The 23,300-nt window shown below is 42.0% G+C and overlaps 1 protein-coding gene across 1 annotated transcript in view; it reads right to left on the reverse strand.

Moving 5' to 3' along the window:
• LOC120063187 (nuclear receptor corepressor 2-like) overlaps positions 1–23,300 on the reverse strand; it is a 127,531-nt gene that overhangs the window by 44,424 nt on the left and 59,807 nt on the right. The window contains exons 6-11 of the mRNA XM_039013397.1: positions 18,695–18,811; positions 12,595–12,651; positions 9,344–9,396; positions 3,186–3,252; positions 1,951–2,123; positions 1,643–1,736 (exon numbers count right to left, since the gene is read on the reverse strand). Coding sequence (XP_038869325.1) covers positions 1,643–1,736; positions 1,951–2,123; positions 3,186–3,252; positions 9,344–9,396; positions 12,595–12,651; positions 18,695–18,811 — 561 coding nt within the window. The remainder of the gene's footprint in view (positions 1–1,642; positions 1,737–1,950; positions 2,124–3,185; positions 3,253–9,343; positions 9,397–12,594; positions 12,652–18,694; positions 18,812–23,300) is intronic.

A 23,300-nucleotide genomic window follows, 5' to 3' on the forward strand; every position in this document is an offset into this window, starting at 1 on the left:
TGAAGGTAAATTGCAAAAAGGCATAGTCGGAAGTGGAGGAAGTCAAAGTTGCAGGTCCATTATGATATTCTGAGAGAGAAACTTGGCAAATATAACAAGGTAATTGGAAATGCCAGACGGGCAAATTTTTCTAACTTGACCACTAATAATCAGAATAATTACAGAGTGCTCTTCTCGACCATTGATGGCCTGATAAATCCTACCCTCGCAAACCTGCGAACTTTCCTTTGCGGCATATTTCAGATATAAGATAAACGTTAGGCTGGGTATCAGTCAAGCAAGACCTGATGAGAAGTTTGATATGTGCCCTAGCCTACCACGCAAAGGCACTATGGATTTATTTTACATTGTTGACACAGATGTGCTCAGGAAAGTGATATCACAACTTAAGACTTCTACCTGCCTTCTCGATCCTATCCCCATCCACCTTCAAAACAGTTTTTAATGCATATCTGAAGAATTTCAAGGTATTGTTCATCACTCCTTGTTCACAGGCACTTTTCCCCCCTGCACTAAAAACTGATATGGTGAAACCCCTTCTGAAGAAAAGTAATCTAGATTCTTCAGCTCCTAACCATTTTTGGCCAATCTCCGGTCCAGTGGGTTGGCCTCTCCGGTCCAGTTCTAAATTGGTTTAGGACCCATTTAACCGGTCAATAGTTTGTCACCCTTGGTGAACATAACTCAGACAAAATACATATCAAGTGGCGTTTCTCAAGGTTCGATTTTGGGTCCTGAACTGTTCAGTTTATATATGTTACCCCTTGGCAGCGTTATCAGAAAGCACAGCATTGATTTTCACTGCTACGCAGATGATACACAACTTTACATGTGTCACCAGTGGATTTTAGCTCCACAGATACATTAGACTGTATTAGTGATTTAAAATACTTGGATGGCTCAAAATTTCATCCAGCTAAATCAAGACAAGACAGAGGTACTTATTGTTGGAGCCGAAGCACAGAAAGAGAATCTGGCCACATGTCTTAATTCACAGGGAATAACAATAACACCAGGTAAAAAACCTAGGTATATTTTACATTCTGAAGTCAATTTCGAATCCCACACAAGGAATGTGACCAAAACAGCTTATTACCACCTGAGGAACATTGCCAAAGTGCGTCCGTTTCCCTCTCAGGCTGATACAGAAAGACTCATACATGCTTTTATTACAAGCAGGGTTGACTACTGTAATACTCTCCTGTCTGGTCTACCCAAGAAAGCCATTTGTCAACTGCAAAACATACAGAATGCTGCAGCACGGGTACTGACCCGACAGAAAGCACACATTACACCGGTTTTAAAGTCTCTGCACTGGCTGCCTGTGAGTTTTAGAATTCATTTTAAGATTCTTCAACTGTTTTTTAAAAATCAACCCACGATTGTGGGGCGAAACTGTGGACATATTTAAAAGAGATCTTTAAAAAAATAATAATAATTGTTTAGCTTTGCTTTTCCTTCGGGTGCTTTTTAGTCGTTCAGTTTTTATTGTTATTCTTTAGTTTTTTATCCTCTTATGTTTGTTGTGCAGTAAACCATTCATTGTTTTTATTTGATTTTCTCCTGTGAAGCACATTGTGTTGCATTCCATGTCTGAAATGTGCTGTAGAAATAATGCTTGATTTGATTTGGAAGAGCTCACCTCTTGCTCTGATATGCCGTCGATGATCTCAGAGACCTCGTGTTCACTGCGGGCTGAAGACGAGGCCAATCCCCCTCCACGCTGCCCCACCCGGCTACTCCCCACCGGGGGAACACAGAGGACATGTCAACACACTGCATGTATAGGAGCGGATATCCTCCTTCTCTGACATTATATACACAGACTTCCCTCCATACTGTAACCAAGTAACAACTCAATGTAATCAGACTCTTTAACTGATTGGAATTACTCCATCTAATGTCTTGACTAGTATATGAAGGAGCAGGAGGCCCCAGGCCTTGACTCACCTCTGCATGCGCTCCTGCAGCTCCCTCTGCTTGCGGATCTCAGGGAACTGTTTCTCGTAGTACTCGCGCACCTTGCTCTCCTTGGCCCGGCGCCGGGGGTTGTTCTCAATGCGCTCCACCTTCTTCTCCCAGGCCTCCATCAACTGGTCATAGCGCTGGCAGAACTTCTGTTCCTGAAGGAAAAAACAAACAAAATAAATACAACCAACTCCTCCAAAATACAAATAGTGTCCCTTTTTGTGCCATGATGTGCTGTGCTTCTACAGAGACTGAGTCTAACCTTGAGTCATGACCAAAACAGAGCTCCATGTTTTCCCAGCTGCTCGACGGGGCAGGCTGTAAAGCAGACCATTAGCCCTGGAGGAGACACAGCCCTCTGAGGTCTCTTAAAACAGCTGCCCATGTCTTTTCCAGCCTGCGCTCCCCTCTCCAGCCTGGAGCTGGCCTGGAACCTCTACTTACACTACACACACCATGACTGGTGGATATATGACCCTGCAGCACATGGGCCGGCAAATAGCACTATGGGGCGGTAGGTGTGCCTCTCTATAAATTACAGTTTAGATATAATTTCTGCATTTAGGGTTAGTGTAACTCTGCAACTATTAAATTATTCCCAATTCTCCTGCATTGTTGAGGATGTCATTTTTCTGAGGTGAAACATGGTTATTACACATAATGTATCCCAGTGGAAATATATTCCACAGGAAAAGTAAGGGCTTGATTTGTGGTAAAGATTTTCTGTCAGGGCGGGTGATTGAGGATGTCTGCCTAACTCTGACATCAGAGCCTGGACGATCGATGGCAGGGTTATTTTTAGCGCCGCCCGCTGCCTTGGTCCTGCTCAATCACTGACACACTGACAGAGCGAGCGAGCAGTGGTGCATCTCCTGTAGCATCTACCATCTCTGTACCATCTACCACCACCAGACAGGAAGCAGACTTGATGTGACCGAGAAGAAGAAAGTCCTGGGAGAGCTGAATCACAGCGAGACATCTCCTTTATTCCATTTTTTTACCTTTCATTTTTCAAAAGCCGTAGTAGCTGTGGTCCAACACTTCATAGGAGTAGCTACTGCTACAGTGTTACTAAAGAACAGGCACAAGGGCCCAGAGCTCCTTTCCCTTTAGTCTGTGGATCATGGACACACTTCAAGGAGCTCCTTGGCCCAGTTAACATCTAGTCATCGGTCATAGAGCAGTCCCAGCAGAGAAGCACACTGTTCTGTACTCACCCACTGCTTACGAGCATGATTTCTCCTCTTGAAGTAAAGAATGAGCTTCTTCCTCATCGCCTGGTTTCTGTGAAGGGTGAAGAAAGGAGAAAGAGAGATACAAAGGAAAGATAAATGAAAGGGACAATAAGACAGAAGATTGATAGGAAGGAAACAGAGGATTTGAATTACATTTTTGTCAGTTTGGGGGGGGGGGGGGGGGGGGGAATTGTATTTCTAACCCGTAAAGAGTAGCTAACACGTCCTGCTGTCCAGGTATGAACTTTATTACAACCCACACACACACAGGCAAACAATTCTGGTCCCTAAATCGATAAACACCAAATCGTTTCGGGGGGGTGGGGTGGACAGAAAGAGGAGCCAGACTTTTAAAGTTGGTCCGGCCCGGGAATAGCAAACCAGCCAGAGTTCTTCAAATAAAGGTCAGGGCAGTAATCTGCTTAGGCAGCTGCTCCATCCGTTCTCTCGGCCTTCGGTGAAAGATGACGTTTTATTCCTGTCAGTTGTAAGGTCACGTGCCATCTAATTCACCGTGAGTCACATCAGCTAGGATCCAGGCCCCCAGGTAAGGACAGACAGACAGCAGGAAGTAATGCTGTACTAGTGTGTGCGCACGCACGCATGTCAAGCAGAAAACAGCACTGAGGCAGTCTAAAGAGTCTATAAGTGGACACGGTGACCTCATCACAACATAGACACTGCCATCTACACGTCTCTATATAAACAAACATCTAAACTCATTAATATATACACATACTGAGACCCATATGAACGTTGAGTCACACACACAAAATCACTCTGTGTGCATAGACACAATACAGGCGGAGATACTAGCTCGAATACAAGACGGACAAAAACACACACAGACAGAGTTCTATACTGAGTAATAAGATGTTAGAGGTGGACAGGGGAGAAGCAGGCTACTGTCTGGGAGCTGGAAGGTTATTCTTCACACCTCCGAGCTGTGACTTCACCAAATTTCCATGCGTGCCACACTCTGCCCACACCACTCTAACATGTGGGCTGACCTGTGAGTCAGAGATATTTATGCTGTTGTGGAAACCAAAATACCTTTCATGTAAGACTGAATGTAATGAGCTGGGAACTGAGGGGGGGGGGGGGGGGGGGGGGGGGGGAGGTTTGGAGGCATACTTGTCCATACTAGACGGCCAGCTTGGATGCCATAGTCACATCACATCACATGTGTGTGTGTGTGTGTGTGTGTGTGTGTGTGTGTGTGTGTGTGTGTGTGTGTGTGTGTGTGTGTGTGTGTGTGTGTGTGTGTGTGTGTGTGTGTGTGTGTGTGTGTGTGTGTGTGTGTGTGAAGCAGAAGACAACAGCACAGAAGCAGTCTAAAGATATCGTAAGACGACACGGTGACCTCTTCATCGAAACATGTTCCTATATAAACAAACATTTAAACTCCCTGATTCACTCTCCCACACACTTAGACACGTACAGTACCAGTCAAAAGTTTAGACACACACTCAATTCCGAGGGTTTTCTTTATTTTTTCTATTTTCTACATTGTCGAATAATAGTGAAGACATCAAAACTATGAAATAACACATATGGAATCATGTAGTAAAAAGTGTTGAATCAAAATGAACTTTGCACACCCTTGGCATTCTCTCAATCAGCTTCATGAGGTAGTCACCTGGAATGCATTTCAATTAACAGGTGTACCTTCTTAAAAGTGAATTTGTGGACTTTATCTCCTTCTTAATGCGTTTTCAGCCAATCAGTTGTGTTGTGACAAGGTAGGGGTGTTATATAGAAGATAGCCCTATTTGGTAAAAGACCAAGTCCATATTATGGCAAGAACAGCTCAAATAAGCAAAGAGAAACGACAGTCCATCATTACTTTAAGACATGAAGGCCAGTCAATATGGAACATTTCAGGGACTTTGAAAGTTTCTTCAAGTGCAGTTGCAAAAACCAATAAGCATTATGATAAAACTGGCTCTCATGCGGACCGCCAGGCTCAGAAATTGCAGCCCAAATAAGTGCTTCAGAGTTCAAGTAACAGACAAATCTCAACATCAACTGTTCAGAGGAGACTGCGTGAATCAGGCCTTCAATGGTCAAATTTCTGCAAAGAAACCACTACTAAAGGACACCAATATGAAGAAGAAACTTGCTTTGCCAAGAAACACGAGCAATGGACATTAGACCGGTGAAAATCTGTCCTTTGGTCTGATGAGTCCAAATGTGAGACTTTTGGTTCCAACCGCTGTGTCTTTGTGAGACGCAGAGTAGGTGAACGGATGATCTCTGCATGTGTGGTTCCCACCGTGAAGCATGGAGGAGGAGGAGTAATGGTGCTTTGCTGGTGACACTGTCTGTGATTTATTTAGAATTCAAGGCACACTTAACCAGCATGGCTACCACAGCATTCTGCAGTGATACGCCATCCCATCTGGTTTGCGCTTAGTGGGACTATCATTTGTTTTTCAACAAGACAATGACCCAAAACACACCTCCAGGCATTATGGTTTGGGATGAGTTGGACCGCAGAGTGAAGGAAAAGCAGCCAACAAGTGCTCAGCATGTGTGGGAACTCCTTCAAGACTATTCGAAAAGCATTCCTCATGAAGCTGGTTGAGATTATGCCAAGTGTGTGCAAAGCTGTCATCAAGGTAAAGGGTGGCTACTTTGAAGAATATCACATTTTCAAAATATTTGATTTGTTTAACACTATTTTGGTTACTACATGATTCCATTTGTGTTATTGGCCAATATACTGTGAGTGTACAAAACATTAAGAACACCTTCCTTGCACCACCCTTTTACCCTCAGAACAGCCTCAGTTTCAGGGCATGGACTCTACAAGGTTTCGAAAGCGTTCCACAGGGATGCTGGCCCATGTTGACACCAATGCTTCCCACAGTTGATAACACAAACCGGTGCGCCTGGCTCCTACCACCATACCCCGTTCAAAGGCACTTAAATCTTTTGTCTTGCCCATTCACCCTCTGAACGGCATACATACACAATCCATGTCTCAATTGTCAAGGCTTAAAAATCCTTCTTTAACCTGTCTCCTCCCCTTCATCTACACTGATTGAAGTGGATTTAACAGGTGACATCAATAAGGGATCATAACTTTCACCTGGAATCACCTGGTCAGTCTATGTCATGGAAAGAGCAGGTGTTCTTAATGTTTTGTACACTCAGTGTATGATTAAATCGAATATTAAGATATTTAACATTGATGATGCATTGTGAAGTGCAAGACTATATAATGTGCAAGACTATATTCTATTTGAACTTTACAAATAAAAACCGTGTCGTTTTATCAGCTAGGCTATATCAATATCTTGAAAAATAAGTCTAAATTAATTAAGCCAATTTTTTTTGCCATACTAAGATTATTTAATGAGAACGTGCCTATTATATCATAAATAAGCACAACAACTGCACAGTCTGGAATTATCTTGTCATTAATTGTGTTCATCTTTTTTATGCCTCATTTACATATTTTTCAGATAAAAAAGTAGGTCTTGGAATCAGAAAAATCTTAATTAGATAGGTAGCCTCTTCTGTCATGCTGTAGAACATTAAATAGCCTTGCTCACCAGAATAATATAATAAATTGATCAAATGAATGCATCATCAACAATCTATTTGACATTGGTAAAGTTCTCTCTTAATTTCTGCTTCTCTTGCGGAGCGTGGACGTTTCGTGAGTCACCGGGGAAATGTTCTGTGCAAAATTTCTGGTTTGACTGGTTTTAAAGGACTGTGAAAATGATCCAACATGTTTCTAGTACTGTATAGTACTGTATTTCAGTTAGTTTTGGAATTAATATTATGATAGGCTACATGTGAGGCCTACAGTCACTGTCCAGACTTCAGTTACTATTCCTGTTCCCATCTGAACTTCAAAAGGTGCGCAAACCAAGGGGTGCGGCCACGCCCCGCAACCCCTACTTACGCCGTCTCTGGCTGGCAGGCCAGACCAGGGCTGAGAGATTAAGTCGTATAAGGACAGAGATGGCATTGTGCTCCGGACACCAGATGGTGGAGGGAGAGATTAGCTGCTCTGGTCCGTTTCTAAAGTTTCTTTTGTCCAACACTAAGCGTGTACTGTATTCCTGAGAAATGTAGAGGTGGTGTCCATGAATCCAAGGTTCTCATCTTTCTTACCAGGGACAGGTGCCAAGGTTATCAAACCGGTTAGGGGCACAAAGAAGTCAATTGTGGTGGATCAAAGGTATACTGCGGTATTTAATAACACACACACACACACACACACACACACACACACACACACACACACACACACACACACACACACACACACACACACACACACACACATTCTGCTAATTGCTTTGAGGCAATAATACTGATCAAACAGTGCAAGGATCAAACGGAGCGGAGACAGAGTGGCAGTGAGGGTAAGAGGTCAGGAAGTCTGGTGGCATACCATCTAACTCATTCTCCACTGACAACTAAGAGCTAAACCTCAAGCGGCCATTTTACTTAACCCTTCACTAGGGTAGGGGGCAGCATTCGGAATTTTGGATGAAAAGTGTGCCCAATTTAACTGCCTGCTACTAAGGCCCAGAAGATAGGATATGCATATAATTAGTACATTTGGATTGAAAACACTCTAAAGTTTCCAAAACTGTTAAAATAATGTCTGTGAGTATAACAGAACGGGTAAGGCAGGCGAAAACCCGAGGAAAATCCAACCAGGAAGTACTATTATTTTGAAAGGCTGTTTTCCCATTCAAAGCCTATACAAAGACTTAGGACCCAGTTCACGAGCTCTGTGGCTTCCTCTACATGTGGCCAGTCTTTAGGCATTGTTTCAGGCTTCTACTCTGAAAAATGAGGGAGATACGGCACTTTCAATCAGTGGCCAGTGTAAATGTCCATTCATCAGCCATGCGCCTGATCCCGGAGGATTGATTTTAAACATCGTTTGGCATGTTTCTACTAACTTTTATTGTACTTTTTTTTTACTTTTCGTCTGGATTACTGGACAACACGCATGAACAAAACAGAGGTTTTTGGACATAAAGAGGGACATTATCGAACAAAACAAACATTTATTGTCTAACATGGAGACCTGGGAGTGCCACCAGATGAAGATCATCAAAGGTAAGTGATTCATTTTAATGCTATTTCTGACTTTTGTGACACTCTCCTTGGTTGGAAAATGGCTGTATGGGTTTCTGTGGCTAGGTGCTTACCTAACATAATCGCAAAGTGTGCTTTCTCCGTAAAGCCTTTTTGAAATCTGACACAGCGGTTGCATTAAGGAGAAGTTTATCTTTATTCGTATGTTTAACACTTGTATCGTTTATCGATGTTTATGATGAGTATTTTTGTATTTGATGTGGCTCTCTGCACTTTCACCGGATTTTTTTGTTTGAGACAATGCATTTCTGACCATAACGCGCCAATGTAAACTGAGATTTTTGGATATAAATATGAACTTTAACGAACAAAACATACATGTATTGTGTAATATGAAGTCCTATGAGTGCCATCTGATGAAGATCATCAAAGGTTAGTGATTAATTTTCTCTTTATTTCTGCTTTTTGTGACTCCTCTCTTTGGCTGGAAAAATGGCTGTATGGTTTTCTGTGACTAGGTGCTGACCTAACATAATCGCATGGTCTGCTTTCGCAGTAAAGCCTTTTTGAAATCGGACACTGTGGTTGGATTTACAAGAAGTTTATCTTTAAAATGGTGGATAATACTTGTATGTTTGAGGAATTTTAATTATGGGATTTCTGTTGTTTTGAATTTGGCGCCCTGTAATTTCACTGGCTGTTGTCGAGGTGGGAGGCGTCCCACATGTACCAGAGAGGTTAAGTGAAGGATTTTCATTTTATGACTGTATAAAGTCATTTCCGCAGAAACATGATCTCAACGGGTTGTCACAGACAGCACGGTTAAAGAATTGTTTCAGCACATTATCAGGGCAATAAAGACTCCATACACGTGGTTGACACCACGTGATTCACTCTCTGTGGCCGTGTGTTGGGATGGGAATCTCTGGGGCACATGAGGGGCGCAGTAATGGCATTTAGGACCATAGCAATCACACTGAGCCTACAGTGACAGATGACATAGACATAAACACGCACACACACTAACATAAACCCAGTCCCTTTCCCCAGAGGGCGGGCTAACTTACATTTTGATGTTCTCATGGTACTGCTTGGTATCGGAGGGCTGGTTGTACAGAGGCTGGGAGAGAGAAGAAACAGATGAAAAGGTTAGGTGATGCTGCCAGAGGTGAGAATCCTGTTTCACAGCAGCAAGGAACATCAACTCTAGAGGGTTAAACATACTGTTTACAACTTCTACACGACTTCCCTGCACACTGTCTGGTGTCACTGCAAAGTTACTATGCAGCAACGCAATTTACCCATTACATTCTACCTACAAGATGCTGAACAGAGTGAACAAATGTTGTGAATTCATACTGTTTTATCCACGTTTTATCAACATAACCGAGAAAGGTCTGTCAAAAAGTTTTGGCTCACATTGTGTACACGGTTCTCCCCGAAGAATGTAAGTTATTTGTTATCATTTAACCTTTACCGAACCTCAACCCCGGATCCGGGATCACCCCCCACCCCCCCCACACTGATTAGCATCGCTAGCATAGCGTCACAATTAAATAGTAGCATCTAAATATCATTAAATCACAAGTCCAAGACACCAAATGAAAGATACAGATCTTGTGAATAAAGCCACCATTTCAGATTTTTAAAATGTTTTACAGGGAAGACAAAATATGTAAATCTATTAGCTAACCACGTTAGCAAAAGACACCACTTTCCTAACTCCATCAGTTTCTTACTCCATCAGGTGCTATCACCAATTCGGCCAAATAAAGATATTGATAGCCACTAACCAAGAAAAAACCTCATCAGATGACAGTCTGATAACATATTTATTGTATAGGATAGGTTTTGTTAGAAAAATGTGCATATTTCAGGTATAAATCATAGTTTACAATTGCACCCACCATCACAACTCGACTAGAATAAATACACAGAGCAACGTGTATTACCTAATTACTAATCATAAAACATTTCTTAAAAATACACAACTCACAGCAATGGAAAGACACAGATCTTGTGAATTCAGACAATATTTCAGATGTTCTAAGTGTTTTACAGCGAAAACACAATAAATCGTTATATTAGCATACCACATATGCAAACGTTACCCGACCATTGATTCAAGCCAAAGAGAGCGATATCGTTATCATCGCCAAAATATATTAATTTTTTCACTAACCTTCTCAGAATTCTTCCGATGACACTCCTGTAACATCATATTACAACATACATATAGAGTTTGTTCGAAAATGTGCATATTTAGCCACAAACAACCGTGGTTATACAATGACAATACTAGCAAAACTAGCCTGAAAATGTCGGACGCCATCTTTCACAGTGATCTTGTCTCATGGATAACTATTCATAAACTTGACTAAAAAAATATAAGTTGGACAGCTATCGAAAGACAAATTAGTTCTTAATGCAATCGCTGAATTACATTTCTAAAATTATCCTTACTGTGCAATACAGGGTTCGCCAAGCGAAGCTATACCAAACAAAATGGCGGAATATGCGTTTAAAATTTTTCGACAGAACAACGATTTATCATCTTAAATATTTCTTACTATGAGGTGATCTTCCATCAGAATCTTGGGCAATGTATCCTTTCTTGGGTCTAATCTTCTTTTGGTCGAAAGATGTCCTCTGTCCGTCGAAATGCCCACTAACGTTCGACCGGGACCCCGAAACGTGCCCAAAGCTTCAAAGAGCATCACATAGAAATGCCTCAAAATCGCACTAAACGGATATAAATTGCTATAAAACGGTTTAAATTAACTACCTTATGATGTTTTTAACACCTATAACGAGTAAAAACATGACCGGCGCTATATTACTGGCTAAACCAAGGCTTGGAAAAAGGCCAGTCCGACGTCCTTCTTGCGTTGAGCGCAGGGTCCAAAAGAACGCTACTTCCGGTATTTGGTGATTTATAGAGGCACTGATTGCGCAATCGACTCCATTCAAATTGTCACCACTTACTGACATCTAGAGGAAGGCGTGGGCAGTGTTTGTATCCTCATAGGATTTACAGGGACTTTAAAACTGATCTGGAACCAGAGGCCAAGATTTCTGAAATCTCACACACTGGGAGGAAAAGTGCTGTAGAATGAGTTCTGTTTCACTCAGAGACATAATTCAAACGGCTATAGAAACTAGAGAGTGTTTTCTATCCAATAATAACAATAATATGCATATTGTACGAGCAAGAATTGAGTACTAGGCAGTTTAATCTGTAGAGCAAATTATGCTAATGCGAAACAGCACCCCCTATAGTGGCAAGAAGTTAAGGCAATGTTTTGCTCTAGATTGCTGTAAATGGCAGTTACAGGTGTTAAAAAAGGGGAAAATATGTTGAGTTTACCCCCGTCCGGACCTGCCCCCGGCGTACTCAGCAGCACCACCTTCTTAAAAATTCCTGGGGAAAACCCTGGTGTACCATCATTCAATAACTGAACCAACTGAACCATTACATTCAATTATTACTGAATCTATTATTAATTAAATCAAAAGCCCATATACATCCATGTCTATGAGACAGAGTGAAACAAAGCTCTTTACGCCATGATCGTATATAACTGTTAATGCTGTGCCAAGCTGACAACGACAAGCAGTGGGCACAACGAGGACATGACACCCTAATTCAGCCCTTCTCAAGAGACTGGACTGTACAGAGTGAGAACAGACTCATAAGCGAAGGAGACCATCTTTGTGTAAAATTTGTATAAGTTTGGCCACAAAACAAACAAAACATATTTTTATTTCACAACACAAGAAAGCTTAAAAGAACGACAAACACCTTCCAATGGGTCAAACATTTGAATCTGAACTTGTTCTCCACTAGATTTTCAGTTGCTCACGACAAAACTCTTCGAAAGCGAACATTAGGTATTATTGTCAAACCCAAATCAGCTTATAAAGAGCAAGTATGATGTCTGACTCTCACTGATAATATACAGTACTGTCAGTAAGATCCTCTCTTCCAGACAGCAGCAGCTCATTGATGAAACACTGGCCGTGCCTGGCTCCTAGCCATCAGAGACAGGCAGCGCCATCATTCTGCCCGTCCATCTCTCTCTCATCCCTGAACAGAAGAACAAAACCCACCTCGGCCTGTCTCCAGGGCCTGCTCCCTACACCCCCTGCTACACATGGCCATCTTTCAATTCCGACAAACTCCTCCCCCTCTTTCTTTCTCCTCCCTCTAACCCTCCTTCCCTGCTACTTGTCCCTCCTCCCCGTGGTCAAATAATACAAGTTGCTAGATATTTTATTCAGATGACCATTAAGAGGTGAGAAAACAGCAGAGGCTCACCAGTTCTACTCGGGGTCCCAGTCCTTCCAGAATCCAGTGAGCTTCCTCTGCCTTTTTCTGAGGAGAGAACACACAAACATACTCAGCACATATCAACTACAAAGCCTCACGTCTCCCATCACCAAGGCAACGCAGCAGCTTGCTCACTCAATGAATGACGTTTGGATGGGCACTGTGTGCAGCAACTATTTTTAGAGCTTTTAACACAAGGCAAAAACTCGATCCGCTCCCTCTCTCTTCTCCTACCGGAAAAAAGATTATTCACCTCCCCGAGCACACACTGAGGGACAGAGAGAGGTAGAGCGAGAGCAAGCAGGTGAGGGAGAGTGGGAGAGGAAGAGCAAGAGCAAGAGAAAGAGTGAGACACTGGGACAGAGTACGCGCAAGACTGCAGTGCTTCTTCATAAGGAACATCTGACAAAACAGAGACAAAGATCTCTCCTTTGCAGTGCACTCAGGTTGAGGTTTCACTACACAAGCTTAAGAGATAAAACAGAACTGGTCGGCAGTGATTGTGAAGAAGAGAAGCACATCCCCATCTCTGTACCTCTATCACAGATGACCTCTACTCAGCTGAGCTCTATACATTTATATTTAGCCATGTCACGTGCTGTGTGCAGTGTCCCTGAATGTTGTTCTGGAGGCAGCTCTGCAGAGTGGTCACTAGCTGGCACAGCCACAAAATCAGCTTTTTTCCCAACCCTAAGCACACTGCCAACTCTCATGCCTAACCCTAACCTTAAATTAGAACCAGAAATCACATTTTTGTTTTCATCTAGCAGAAACTGCTCAGTTCTTCCTCTAGGGCAAGATGCATGACAAACGTCAACCTGCTGACCTCTCTCTCTGGCTCTGTCGCCCTCTCTCTGGCTCTGTCGCCCTCTCTCTGGCTCTGTCGCCCTCTCTCTGGCTCTGTCGCCCTCTCTCTGGCTCTGTCGCCCTCTCTCTGGCTCTGTCGCCCTCTCTCTCCCTCCCCCCCATGGTCGCACTTTTTTTTTCTTCCTTCCTTTCTTTCCGATGCTTCCTCATCCAAAAGAAGGTGTAACATTCTGCAGATGACTAATAAAAAAAATGTAAGGACTGTTTAATGAACAGCAATTAACAAGGCTTTAATCCTGAGTGAGAGAAGAGGGAGAACTGGAAATGTCTCTACATTTCCTGATTAGGACTGTCCCCTTTATGTCCACCATATTGTACTGATAAAGACCTGCAATGCAGCCTATACATTTGCCATGAATTGTATTTGTCAGATTAAGGACATCAAAGACTATACTCAAGGGCATTAGCAACAAAGGGGATAAAGGTGTAAACTAAATTAAGAGGGGTAATGACAACACCGTGTTGATCAACATGGAGCTTTGACATGCTACAGTTCCTCCTCAAATCCATCTCAACCAATCACATCTGACATGAGATTACCAGTGATTGTGAGTGAGGCCAGTCCACTTCAAACATGCCCCCTAGTGCTTAGACAGGAGGACTGGCACTTGGAACAGAAAACTAACTGTGCTGCTCTTTCCCAACAGAAGTGAAAGAAGCATTTTCCATCTAAAGAAAATGGAAATATTGGTTACATCATAATATATATGAAATTAAAACGAGAGGGTTTAATAGTGGCACAACCAGACTGAAGGTGCAGTGCTTTGAGGGCTCTCTCTGTACCGTGTGTGTGTGTGTTACAAGGGACTATGATAGTGCAGTTCCAGTGAGTCCCAGTTGTCTCTCTTGTATGTGTCCAAGGCAGCCATTTTCTAACGAGATGAGTGAACATGAGTGGCGTTGCCTGTTGCATTGACAAAGGCCTGTGGGTGTCTCCTTGTCTCAGAGATGAGGTGATACTGAGCCCACAGGGACAGATGACACCAGTGACACAATGGAAATATGGGCTACATCATAAAAGATACGTAATTAAAATGAGAGGGTTTAATAGTGGCACAACCAAAGACGGAAGGTGCAGTGCTTTGAGGGCTCTCTGTACCGTGTGTGTGTGTTACAAGGGACTATGATAGTGCTACTGCTACTGAGGCTGGAGTAATTACAGCCAGGTGCTGAAACACACAAACACGCAAGCGCACGCACACCCCTCCCCGACGCACACCCCTCCCCGACACACACCCCTCCCCGACACACACCCCTCCCCGACACACACCCCTCCCCGACACACACCCCTCCAACAATACTAGAGTACCCTACACAAAGGCTGAGGAGGGCAAGGGACCAAAGACAAACAGCAACACCCATGCAGATACACACAAGAGGAGAGAACATATCCAGAAATGACATGATTACCTTGCCTTCTTCACATACACCTTCCTGCATAATACATTTGCAAACATACCATCAGTCACAGTGCCACACCATCACTTTGGGCTGGGACTTGTAGAGGGCTGTGTTTCAATGGTGTAATCTCGGTGAACACAAAACTCAAATCGTGCATAATTGTCAGATTTTTGTTTACATAGTCTGGGGAGAGAGTGGGGCCAGTGTGGTGGGCTCAGCCCAGCAGCACTCAGTGCTAGTCCCACTCAGAGTAGAGTGCAAAGTGTTCCAGAGGTCAGGGACATTGGACGAGTCATCCACACACTTCCAGGCTTTGAGATCACCACATGTGTGCTCAGCAAACTCCTGCTGCATGGATTCAATCATGCCATTATGATTTAGCTCTGGGGTGAAAGGTATACAGTACTATTGTCGTCAGCAGGTCTCTATCAGATAATGACATATCTTCTATTATATACTAGAAAATAATTTTAAGAGTTAACCTTTTAGAAGACTCTGACATGGCCATTGAATCAAATCAAATGTTATTTGTCACATGCGCCAAATACAATCCCTTCCCAACAATGCATAAAAATAAAATACACAAGAATGGAACTACATACAGGGAGTACCAGTACCAGATCAAGGTGCAGAGGTACGACGCATTTGAGGTAGATGTGTACATGAAGGCAGGGTAAAGTGACTAGGCATCAGGGTAGATAATAATAAGGTATTTGAGGTAGATAATGTACATGAAGCCAGGGTAAAGTGACTAGGCATCAGGGTAGATAATAATGATAAGGTATTTGAGGTAGATAATGTACATGAAGGCAGGGTAAAGTGACTAGGCATCAGGGTAGATAATAATAAGGTATTTGAGGTAGATAATGTACATGAAGCCAGGCTAAAGTGACTAGGCGTCAGGGTAGATAATAATGATAAGGTATTTGAGGTAGATAATGTACATGAAGCCAGGCTAAAGTGACTAGGCGTCAGGGTAGATAATAATGATAAGGTATTTGAGGTAGATAATGTACATGAAGCCAGGCTAAAGTGACTAGGCGTCAGGGTAGATAATAATGATAAGGTATTTGAGGTAGATGTGTACATGAAGCCAGGCTAAAGTGACTAGGCGTCAGGGTAGATAATAATGATAAGGTATTTGAGGTAGATGTGTACATGAAGCCAGGGTAAAGTGACTAGGCATCAGGGTAGATAATAATAAGGTATTTGAGGTAGATAATGTACATGAAGCCAGGGTAAAGTGACTAGGCATCAGGGTAGATAATAATGATAAGGTATTTGAGGTAGATGTGTACATGAAGGCAGGGTAAAGTGACTAGGCATCAGGGTAGATAATAATAAGGTATTTGAGGTAGATAATGTACATGAAGCCAGGCTAAAGTGACTAGGCGTCAGGGTAGATAATAATGATAAGGTATTTGAGGTAGATAATGTACATGAAGCCAGGCTAAAGTGACTAGGCGTCAGGGTAGATAATAATGATAAGGTATTTGAGGTAGATAATGTACATGAAGCCAGGGTAAAGTGACTAGGCGTCAGGGTAGATAATAATGATAAGGTATTTGAGGTAGATGTGTACATGAAGCCAGGGTAAAGTGACTAGGCATCAGGGTAGATAATAATAAGGTATTTGAGGTAGATAATGTACATGAAGCCAGGGTAAAGTGACTAGGCATCAGGATAGATAATAATAAGGTATTTGAGGTAGATAATGTACATGAAGCAAGGGTAAAGTGACTAGGCATCAGGGTAGATAATGAGTCAAATAAAGACCGTCCTGGCCCTTACACATACAGGACATTCTTAGTAGTTTTTTTAAACCCTTATTTTACCAGGTAAGTTGACTGAGGAAACATTCTCAATTACAGCAATGACATGGGGAATAGTTACAGTGGAGAGGAGGGGGGATGAATGAGCCAATCGTAAACTGGGGATTATTAGGTGACCGTGATGGTTTGAGGGCCAGATTGGGAATTTAGCCAGGACACCGGGGTTAACACCCCTACTCTTACGATAAGTGCCATGGGTTCTTTTAGTGACCACAGAGAGTCAGGACACCCGTTTAACGTCCCATCCGAAAGACGGCACCCTACACAGGCCAATGTCCCCAATCACTGCTCTGGGGCATTGGCATATTTTTTTAGACCAGAGGAAAGGGTGCCTCTTACTGGCCCTCCAACATCACTTCCAACAGCATCTGGTCTCTCATCCAGAGAGTGACCAGGACCAACCCTGCTTAACTTCAGAAGAAAGCCAGCAGTGGGAAGCAGGGTGTAATGCTGCTGGACATACCATCTGGAGTCTGTATGATGAGTGGGAGAAGACCCCCTACAACGATATACCATTGCAATCAACACAATCATTTTTATACAGTTTTGTGTATGCATGGAGCAGTGCTCACCACTAGGTGGACTAAGAGTATTGGAAATGAATGCTTTAACTACTACTACATAATATCCTACTCATCAAAACAAACTACATTGGTAGACGTAAACCTGTATGACATTTTGACATTACATTTTTTTTTAAATAAAGACAAAAAAAGAAAATGGTTCACCTGCTAAATGATGCTGGACTTTGCCTGGTATTTCAATAAGACTGGGAGGCTAATGTATGAATACCGTCTAATACAGCCTTTCCACCTCTCTATTGACAGTGGCATTTGACAGTGCTGTCGAGCCAAGTAATAGCAATGACAGAGCTCACAGAGTTTTATCTCTTCACAGAATATCAATCATGGTCATAGCAAAACGCAAAAAAAAAACGTTCCATGTGCCCTTCAAATTGTTAATTAAGTTCTCAAACAGCAGGATTCCTATTTTTCAAGGGAGAAGCCGAGTGACAGTCTACCATACTAGTGTTTCATCATCAAAGAGCTGTCAGAGACTTTCTCTGCACTTCATCCAGATGCTCCCACTCTACTTCCTCCACAGCTTTCGTCTCAATCTCAACCCATTTCTGTAACCCCCAAAAAATCATTAAATCCAATAAAATAACGCAATTTCAGTCAGACAGCAACATTCATTCAAAATGAGTGAGTTTTAGTAATGGTTTTGCTCATTATCTTAGATCATCATCACGCCAACAACTAAAAGGCCATAATGATGATGGTTGGTTACATGCACACAATTAGATTGTGGATAGTCAGATAAATGTAATAGTTTATTTAAAATGTTTAGATGCTTCGCAAGAAGATCACTTTCCCTAATAATCCTGTTTAAATGGACACATCTGAAATCAGGCCACCTGATGGGACTTGTGCAGGAAATCCCCAATAAAAATAAACATTCTATAAATGTAATATAAAATAACCGTGTTATTTTTGTGAAGCCTAATTGATTCGGAGTTGGGACATATAAAGTTAGTATGTGAAACCTATTTCTAAGAAGCATACTGTCAGAATTCACTTCCCACGCGCATAAGCGGGAGGCTTGCGCTACGGTACATGCGCAGATCAAAAACACCGACAGAACGCCGATTAAGCCGTTTACATGTACTAATAATTCTAAAGATTTCTCAGAAAACCAGCTGTTTTAATTGGTTTATGCCTACGTCGATTTTGACCTTAGGCTGATTAAGATAAGCAGAGGAAAGTGTTTACGCGACTATTGCCATAATCAGTTGATTATCGAATTATTAGTGTGCATGTAAACGTACTCAATGAGACACAGGGGAGAGCTTGCTACGTGTATTCTAACATTAGCCAACAGTGAAGTTAATAGCACTGATTACAGCAATTCCAGCCCCAAGCACTGATTGAGATGCAGATAATTACACAGAGAGAAAGCAGTAAGTGTGTGTGTACGATGGTACTGACCCTGTTTTCGTCGTAGATGATCTGCACCAGGCTACGGTGCTTGGCCTCGCTGGGCGGAGGGGAGATCATGGACCGCTCAGGCTCCTGGGGCTTTGCTGCCTCCTCCTCCAGCTGTTGCTACAGGTCACAAACACACACACACACACACACTCAGGGTTACTGGTGAACACAGTGTGCAGACAAGATGTCCCTTTAAATCAGATTGGGAGAGAAGAACATGCACGAGAAAGATGACAGATAAAAGGTTATCATCACAAGCCATGAACAAAGGCAAAAGGCCCGATCGTGCAGCACCTTTGTGCTTCTCTGTTTCCGTGGAGACAGGTTACTCAAGCAGTGTGTAGCTCCTCCCCCTCTTGCTCCTCATCATCTCCAGCAGTGATGAGCCTAACTGTCCTATTAACTGTAAATAGCTTAACACTTGAACATCCAGTTAAAAAAAACAGATAAAAGAACACCTTACTGCACAAAGGGGACTGTGAAGAGACGCAGCCATTTGATATATCTTATTGTAATTTTCATTGGACTATATATTAGACCTAGATAGTGTGTATGTACTGATATGTAGGCTGTGTAACATTTTAAATCTATGCATTTCAGTCCATGACTAATAACGTTCTGTACTAGGTAATGTTTCATGTGGACCCCAGGAAGAGTAGCTGATGCTTTTGCAGCTGCTAATGGGGATCCTTATGAATACCAAATAGGACAACGGTCACTGATGTTTGATTTTGTAAATAAAACAAATCTGGGGGGAAAAAGCTACATCCTCCATCCCTGACTTTCCTAAATATTGGTACATTGCTCAGTTGTCAGAATTTTACAATCACAAGCAGAAAAGTATTTTGAGGCTGTTTACCTGTTGTTGTTTTTTACGGTGATTACTACTTTAAGGAGCCAAGACAAAATCTGCCGTAGGGCCTTGGTACCCAGGCCCTAATACGCTGCTTTCCTCACTGAATGAATGACGTCAGCGGAGGAATGGGCGACAGAAACCCGAAACTGACCATTGAGACGTGACTTCCCAGTTGAATTTAAATGGACTGAATGATGAGCATGAGGGCGAGGAAGGCGACTTGAATTTGAATGATCAAATGTGGGGTCTTCGTCTGATTCTGACGTTGACTTTGAGCCTCCGCCTCCCATGCCTGAGCCTGTGAGAAGCTGTAACTGGACTGTATTACTTACTATAAACTATTTTACTAGTCAAATCTATAAATACAATGGATCAGATATATTACACTAATGTTTTTATTGGAATGGAAACGAAATAGGCTATACATGTTGCAGTAAGCCTGTAGAATAATACAAAACAGATCCCTGGCTCTATCCAAACAAATGACTCGTTTTAATAACTTTTCATGAACATGTATCCACGAATAGCCGATTTCGTCATGCAATTCATCCTTTACAATTGTTTATGCACAATTTATTAAGCGTTGGTGCCTTGTGGGTTGCTATGAATCTGATGTGTATGCTCAAGGGGATGCCCGACAACATTCTCTAGCGGGTACTTATAGGCTGAAAGGCCCATCGGTTCTAGTGTTAACCCTCTGATTAACTGGATCCAGGGGAGTTAACTTACCACCACAGAGATCCTATTAAATTACAGTATTCTAATTCTGTTTACCACAACATGGAGTAAACAAAGCCAGGGCCGGCCCCATGCCAGAGAAGAGAGAGAGTGAGAGTAGTACTGAGGAGACAAAGCATTTGGGGGCGATTCCACACCAGCGGGAGCGGAACATATTTTTGGTATATCAGAATGTTCTGGCAATTCTCACATAGAAACTTCATTGGAAGGAAGGCATTTTTAAATGCATTTTTACATTTGAATCACAAACCACTTGAGAAAATCGTGATGAAAGAGGCCATTTTAGGCCCTTTTTAGACCTATACGCTTCCAATATGAGCCTATAATCTGTGAACCGTACATGATACAGATAACATCTTGGTGTAATTATACTCCTTATAGTGTGCTCTGAGTCGGAAATATAGAGTATGCTTTGATTCTGAAGGGGTGGGGGAATCACATTAATTTATTAAAATATAAAAAATATTAATATCTCAAAATGAACCTTTTTTATTTTGTTCATTTTAAGACGTATTGTTTGGAACAATATTCTCTACATGTAAATCAAATTTCCCGAATGGGCTCTCTGCTAATTCTGAAGGTATGATCAATTTTATCAGCACCACCAAAACAGTGAATGGGAAAATGGATTCAAAGAGAACTCCCTCTGCTGGTTAATTGCTGAACTTGCAATTCTAAAGGAGGGCTAAGATTGGTTAATGGCTTATAGTGTCCATTTTTATGTATAAAATGGGTCATATCATTAAAAGTACCACAGAGTCCACTCTGGAAATTTGACATGTTTCTAGAGTAAGATATATATTTTTTTTAAATAAGCAAAAACCAAAAAGGGTAGTTGAGATATTAATATGTTTTATGAATGTGAAAATGTGTATTTCAGAATCCAGACATACTTCCTTTTTGAGAGAACACTAAGGAGTATATTAACACCTATATGTTGTCTGTATCATGTACAGTTCACAGATCAGTGTCTTACTAGAAGCATGTATAGGTCTAAAAAGGGCCTACTATTGCAAATGTCATCATGAATTGCACAAAAATTGCTTGTCGCCCCCAAAAGGTAAAAAGCATGTTAAACACCTTTCCTCCCAGTTAAGTTCCTATGTAACCCAGAACATAGTCAAAGCAATGGCACAGCGGTCATGCCAGCGTCCATTAAACTGATCCATTATGTTCAGAATGTGTATTAAGTGGTGACATTATGGCCTCCTCAGTGCAAAGGCACAATCGTAGAACACCAATAACTTACATAATAACAGTTGATTACATCTTCAAGTAACATTTCTAAAGTGGAATAAATGTATGATACTCCAATAAACAGGATAGGTAAGTAGGAATAATGAGACATTGGGAATAAACAGACTAGGGGCAGTGTTGGTTGTATGTGGCAGCAGAGCTGCAGGTCTGTTAGTGGCCCAGCCAGAAGTGTTAGTGAAGCTGCTTCACTGGGGGCTGGGACTCCCTGTCGGTGTGCTGCCTGATGTGCTGGGAGGTGATCTACACTAGAGCCAGTCCCCTTCTTCCCTCCCTTCTCCTGAAAGAGGCCAGGGGCTCAGCAGGGGGAGAGAAAGCTGGCCCTGGGCCCCCAGAGGATCCACAGCAGAGTGGCGCGTGATGGATCATCCTGTGCCCCAATCGGGCTGGATAAGCATCTGGGGAGGAAAACACAAACATTCCCAGAACCCCCTTCTCTTCCTAAACCCACCATGGAGTAAAATAAAATAAACTAGCCGTCCTGAGCCTGGCTGACACAACACAGGCTGGCTGTAACCTGATCCCCAGCCCCACACTCTACCAGAACTCTTTAAATAAAGTTTTACCACACTACTTAATTGCTCCAGATGTTTTAATGCTTGGAGAGCTGTGTGGAGGAAAGCACTATGGCGGGGGGTGAATAGTTAAAAAAAGAAAACATCCATAAAAAAAAAAGCATAGCTTGTGTTGAGGGAAGGGGAGGGGGTTTTGATTTATTGTTCTAGAGGGCAGAGCTTACTCTCTCAATCATTCACTGGGCCTCACCACGCTCGCTCTCTTCTTTTACCTACATTTTTTACCAGCCCATCCCTCGCATCCCTCCTCCTCTGTTTGCAGTGTATTTGACCTTTTAATATATATCTATATCTATATATCTATATCTATATATATATATATATATATATATATATATATATATATATATATATATATATATATATATATATTAAAAGGTCAAATACACTGCAAACAGTCAGCAATAATCTAATGAATTTAGGGGTTATGAAGACATACCTAGGCTAAATATAAGCCTTCCACAACCATTAACCTGCTTCTTGCAAAAATCACTGATCTGGCTTTTAAGTCGGTCTATGAAAATGACCTTTTTTATTTAAAAAAATGACCAGAGCCATGCCTAATGCACATTCACTAATAATGACTAACTTGTTGTAGCAGGCATTAGGCTAGAGAGAATTAACCCAGGTCTCATCAACAATCTCTCAAGCACAAGTCCACATGTTAGTGAGTAGCCAGCTTTAGATTTCCAGTTTAACCAACTTGGATCTATTTGCTAGCTAACAAAGTATAACAGTTGAGTTGTTATGAACACACCCTTCTGTCCTTCAACTGTTTCAACAGCATGCTAGACTATCGACTTTGTTCAAATGTTGAAATCAAGTGGCCTACCTCGTTTCTCAGAACGAGAATGAGTTACCAATTCCTTGTATAACCGTTTTATGCTTATTGCACAATTATAAAACAGACTGGACAGCTAGTATAACAGTCTTTGGCTAAAATGATATTAGCGGTACTTGAATGTGTGCGACAAACTGAGCATTCATTTTCCCGAAAACGTGTTCATTGATACGGTCGTTTTAGTAGTTTCTGCTTTGTGCGCAATTTGAGTAGTTGAACCATAAAGGGTATTGTTAGATAAAGGTTCACTTCTCCTCTACTACAGTAAAATAATGTCTCAATGTGTTTCGGTGTCCATAGGACCCATTCTGTTGGACCAAACCTCAAATGCAAATAGCGAGT

Source organism: Salvelinus namaycush, chromosome 18, assembly GCF_016432855.1.
Source record: "Salvelinus namaycush isolate Seneca chromosome 18, SaNama_1.0, whole genome shotgun sequence".
Classification (NCBI taxonomy): domain Eukaryota; kingdom Metazoa; phylum Chordata; class Actinopteri; order Salmoniformes; family Salmonidae; genus Salvelinus; species Salvelinus namaycush.